At 34.5% G+C, this 5,464-nt stretch overlaps 1 gene segment (V, D, J or C); it reads left to right on the top strand.

Moving 5' to 3' along the window:
- The first annotated feature begins 3,330 nt into the window (after window positions 1-3,330).
- Window positions 3,331-4,182, top strand: LOC110288604. The segment is given in 2 exon segments: window positions 3,331-3,379; window positions 3,755-4,182. Coding segments are annotated over 2 exon segments (477 nt in total).
- The last annotated feature ends 1,282 nt before the right edge of the window (window positions 4,183-5,464 follow it).

Here is a 5,464-nt window from a genome sequence, read left to right as displayed (position 1 = left end):
AGATGCAAAGCATTTAGATTCCTTTTGGAAGCATGGAAGTTTGAGAATCACTAAAGCTGTATGTGTCCCCAGTGTCCCTGAGCAGGCTCAGCCTCTCCCATTTTGAGTTTCTTCCACCAAAGCACTGAATGTATTGCAATATGTGAACTCGCCATGGTCTGGATGACTATTATTGTCACTCAGAAAACGTGATTCCCTCAGAGCATTGCTATGCTTTCGTGGAATTGATGACTTTGCCTCTGAAAAGGTGTATATTGGGATGTATCCTCCATTGTGGAATATACTGAGCTGTCTTCCTGACCTGAAATACTGTGAAGTGTATGCATAGCTCTTCCCCTCTAATAACAACAAAAATCTAATGATTTTTCTGCCTTATAGATTTGGTTTTTTTCTGAATATTCTATAGTTTGAATAATAAGGTAATGAAGTGTTCAGACTTGCTTCTGTATGAAATATGCAATTATGTTTTCTCCATGAATTTTTATATGTCAGTATTTCATTTCTTTTTTGTGCTCACATTCTGTGGCTATGTATGCCAAAGGCTGTTTATCCATTCACCTATAGAAATGGATCATGTTTATTCCCAGGCTTTAAATAAAAATAAAAGTTAAATAAAATTAAAAAATAAAAGTAAAAAATAAAAAGCTGCAATATGTATTCCATGCTGCTTTTTGTATGGAAATAAGGTTTAAATCCATTAAGTGAATGCAGAGCTCACAGGATAATAGAGTAATAACATGCTTTGTAGTAATATTACCAGATTGTCCATCAAGGTGGTTTGACAGTTTGCATTTCCATCAACAGTGAATTCAGGTTGTCCACACACCTTTGATGGTTCTGTTTGTCAGTGTTCTGTAGTACTTGCAGCACTCTCACAGATAAGTCGCAGTTTATTAATCACTTAACTTACATACCGAGTATCAAGAAATATAGTATGCATTTTTCATACTTAGCTACTCTATGTATATTCTCTTTGATGATGTGCATGCTGAGATCATTGCTTCATTTTCAAAACTGATTCAATTTTACTATAATTTTTAAAAATAAATGCATTATGCAAAAATATATAAAAAGATTGTCTTCATTGTTGAAGCGTTTCTTGATTTTTAGTCAGTACTTGTTTAATAAATAAAGATATTGAAAATGTCCTAGTCTCTTTACAGTGTTTTCTACAGACCAGTATTTGCCACATCATTAAAATCTGTCTTACAGGCCTTTCATGTCTCATCAAATTAATAGTTTACTAAATTATCTTATATATACATATACATATATGATAATTTAATTTGTAAGATAATATATATTATATGTATATATAATTTAAGGTTTTGTTTGTTTTTTAAGATTTATTTATTTATTATATGTAAGTACACTGTAGCTGTCTTTAGACCAGCTACATCAGATACCAGAATGGTATCTGATCCCATTATAGATGGTTGTGAGCCACCATGTGGTTGCTAGGATTTGAATTCATGACCTCTGGAAGAGCAGTCAGTGTTCTTAACTGCTGAGCCATCTCTCTAGCCCAATACCAAAGTATCTCAAAACCAGGGGATAAATAGAATTTCTCCATATTATACGTTGAGAGTGTTCTAGTTTCATGTTTACATTCAATTGTGTGACAATATTCTGGAAGTTTACATAAGGGCTGGTTTACTTGTGCCTGTAGTGTCTTTTACGTAGATACACACTTGTTATGACATTTCTTGAAGGGACTGCAATTTGTTCAAAGTCTTTCTGTACTGCTAATTGAGGCTCGATTTTTTGGTGTCCTTGAGCTGTTATTTGGGTCTCCAAGTGCTTATCAGAATGTAATTATGAAAATAATTGCTAACATAGGCAACCTGATTGATCCAGTTGCCACATGTAACCAACAGCTTTGTACAGACAACTACACTTAACATCTTGTCATTTATTTAATAACAGTGGCAACATTTCATCAAAAATCTGGAAGGTACTAGCAACAAAATGATAAACATTCAGTAGTCAATGACCCAGAGAAAAAATTAAAATGAACACTGAAATATACAAGGCGATATGAAAATTAAGTATAAGCAATGCATCTACATTCATAGGTTGGGGTATAGTTTCTTCCTTTTACTAGTAAACAAAACAAAATATTAAAATAATAATGCCATAATAAATAACTTCTTGAGAATAAGGAAACATACGTCTCAATGACTGAGAGAAGGCTGTACTTTAAAAATGTCCTGGCTGCATAAAGCCATTTACAGTTAATAAACTCATTTTTATTTCTCATATGGAAGCTGTCAAGTACACTCCCATGAATCTCCTCAACATAAAGATGTATGTGTAATCTGATAAAAAATACATTCATAGTATCATTATACATAACTACTCAGGGTAAAAAAAGAAAAATGTCCATATATAACAATAAATGTTATCATTACCAGAAGATCCAGAAACAAAAATATATTATTTATGTATTCAAAGACCACGAGTGAACCTTTAAAGAAACATTTCCAGTGTGAAAATTAAGCTAATTCACTAAAGGATACATATTACATGATTTCATTCAAGTAAAAATTGAAAAGTGAAAAACACGTAAGTAAAAATATATAATTCTGAACCATCAGAAGATCAGAGTTTGTTTGATATGCGAGAGTAAGAGAAATCATTCTGAAATGTTTGCAAATTTATGAGAATGATGGGTATGTTTATCAATGGGACATATGGTAATAATCAGATATATGTGGTTTTGAATGTATAGTAAGAATGGTAATGCTGATAGTATAAACTTTTTTGAATTACATTAATCCTTTAGGCATATTCCCTTGATTATAATTAAAAGTACATTTTCTAATACAGAGTCAGTGTACAATCAATAAGTTGAGGAGAGAGTTGAATGATTTGCTTCTATCTTGTATTCTTGCAATGCACTAGAGACAGGACACAAAGTTCTGGGAGCTTATTTCATCCTTGATGATAATTAGCTGTGTCTCAATTACATTCCACCCCCTCTTTGCAATTTAGTCATGTGTGTATATAGACAAAATTTAAGTAAATTTCAAACTACACAGGAAGACTAATTTGTTGACACATATTTATAAGTGATTTTAACTACATTGACATTCCTTTAACATCCTTATTCTCCCTTCAGTAACCACATTTTGTTTTACTAATTTCACTTTTTGAGTTATTTTTCACATTCAAGAAGCCCACTTAAATATCCCCTCTATATACACTGTTATACAGACCAGATCATTTGTATATTGCTCCCTAGGGAGGTCCTAGCCCTGCTAACCTGAGATAAAACCTCAACTGTCCTCTTGCCTTCAATGATCACTCTCCTAAGGATATGTCGTCAAAATGATGAGTCCTGTCCAGTTCCTGTTTCTGCTAATGTTCTGGATTCAGGGTAAGGTGAGATGAAGGTGAAGGAGAATGGGTATGGAAGGTGAACTCTGGCTGCCTATGTGTGCTGTCTGGCAGTGTTGGTACAGGTCACATTCTTCCAGATGGGCATGGGAGGTTCTGATACATCCTAATGAGAAACTCCAGATGGAACATTAGCTCCGCTAAAATCAATAATCTGACATAGTTTGGATGGGACGGTATAGACTCTGATGTTTAGAACATTCAAATCACTTGATTTGTGAAAAGGCATTTGATATATAGTATTTTTAAATTTCAAAAGCTGCCAGGATCTTACTTGAAAGGACTAACAAAAGATTTCACAAAGGTTGCTCAGAAACTTTGCACATGATTTTACACTATTGTATTATAATTTCAGAAACCAATGGTGATGCTGTGATGATCCAGACTCCACTGTCTTTATCGGTTACCATTGGACAACCAGCCTCTATCTCTTGTAATTCAAGTCAGAGCCTCTTAGATAGTGATGGAAAGACATATTTGAATTGGTTATTACAGAGGCCAGGCCAGTCTCCAAAGCGCCTAATCTATCTGGTGTCCAAACTGGACCCTGGCATCCCTGACAGGTTCAGTGGCAGTGGATCAGAGACAGATTTTACACTTAATATCAGCAGAGTGGAGGCTGAGGATTTGGGAGTTTATTACTGCCTGCAAGCTACACATTTTCCTCTCACAGACCCTAAAAAAACTTCCTTGCCTGCGGCAGCCCAGCTGGCAATGTGCCTCTTGACTGGAGAGGAGCAAAACACCCTGTGTGTGATAGAGAGAGAAGAGGGAAAAACATGAGTAATTGTTTGTAGCTGAGAGCTTTGGCTAGCTAGACTCATCTGGTTGTATGGGTGGTTTGACTAGATATCAAGTACCACCAATTTATGTTCCTTCTTGCAATAGCCATTGTGTTGCCTCTGCATCAGGAGAATTACATCTCATTTATCTAGCTAATTTTTGATGATTTTAACTAATTTTCATCAATTCTTCAGCTTCATTTTTATTGCTTTCTTTTAATGAAGTATGGGAATTTGTTAAATTCACATTCATATTTTTTATGGTTAGATGTCTATCCATATGGTTTTTTATCTTTCTAAGTAAACTTGGGAGTATTATTTTAAATGTCTTTTAAAAGAATTGTATAGATTCTATTTTCTATGGGACATTGTAACCAGAAATTGAGTATATCATTTAGAGACTGGCTTTTACTTCCTTTTCAGTGTTTCTTAGGTCTTCATGTTGATCTTGGTGATTCTGGCGTAATTGCTGGGGCCGGGACACATGAATGGGTTCCAGAGTGGATGCAAGGAACAAGTGAGGATAGTGACGTGTAAGACACCAAGACTGGGATGCTTTTCAACTCAAACCAACTAATAATCAGAAAATTTCTTTATTTATACAGATTCAAAACATTAATGGTTTCAAGAAATATAGATCATATAATTTTTTCTTCGGCATACTTTTCTAGAATGCCCTGGATTCCAGGTTAAACATGGGTAGAAAAAGTTTATTATCACCACCTCCATATCCTTATTCTTAAAATTCTACAAGTCATTTGAGCTCAAGGAAGCAAACAAGCATATAACAACCTGTTCTTCAGTTGGCAGCACCTTGTGGATTCAAGATGCTTAGTTATAATCTAGATAGATTCCAAGTCATCCACGTGAATCACCCTTCTTTAAACAGTACATTATTATGTTTTAATGGTGAATCATATTATTTGCAGATATGCCTAATCCTGTGAGTTCAGGCTTAGGAACTGTTGTAGTTGTTATTTTTAACCTTATAAGAATTTGTTTGATTTATTTTTATCATTTCACATTATCTTAGTCATTCTAGTTTTTGTTGCTGAGTTCTTACTAGGGACTTAGTTTATGTGGCCTTTTATCTTGTAGGTTATAATTCTAAGAAACTCTACATATACTGTAAAAGGAGTTCTGTGCTATGGTCTGTTGTCATTTGTTCTGTCCTGCTGAACCTCGTCAGCCTCTCCTGAGATGAATCTATCCTATTTATTTTGTTTCATGGACTACCTTAGGGTCAAATAACAATCTCCAGGGCACAGGAAAGATTCCCAAGC

This window comes from Mus caroli, unplaced genomic scaffold (genome assembly GCF_900094665.2).
Source record: "Mus caroli unplaced genomic scaffold, CAROLI_EIJ_v1.1 scaffold_18124_1, whole genome shotgun sequence".
Lineage (NCBI taxonomy): Eukaryota > Metazoa > Chordata > Mammalia > Rodentia > Muridae > Mus > Mus caroli.
This window is presented reverse-complemented; position numbering and strand designations above follow the sequence as displayed.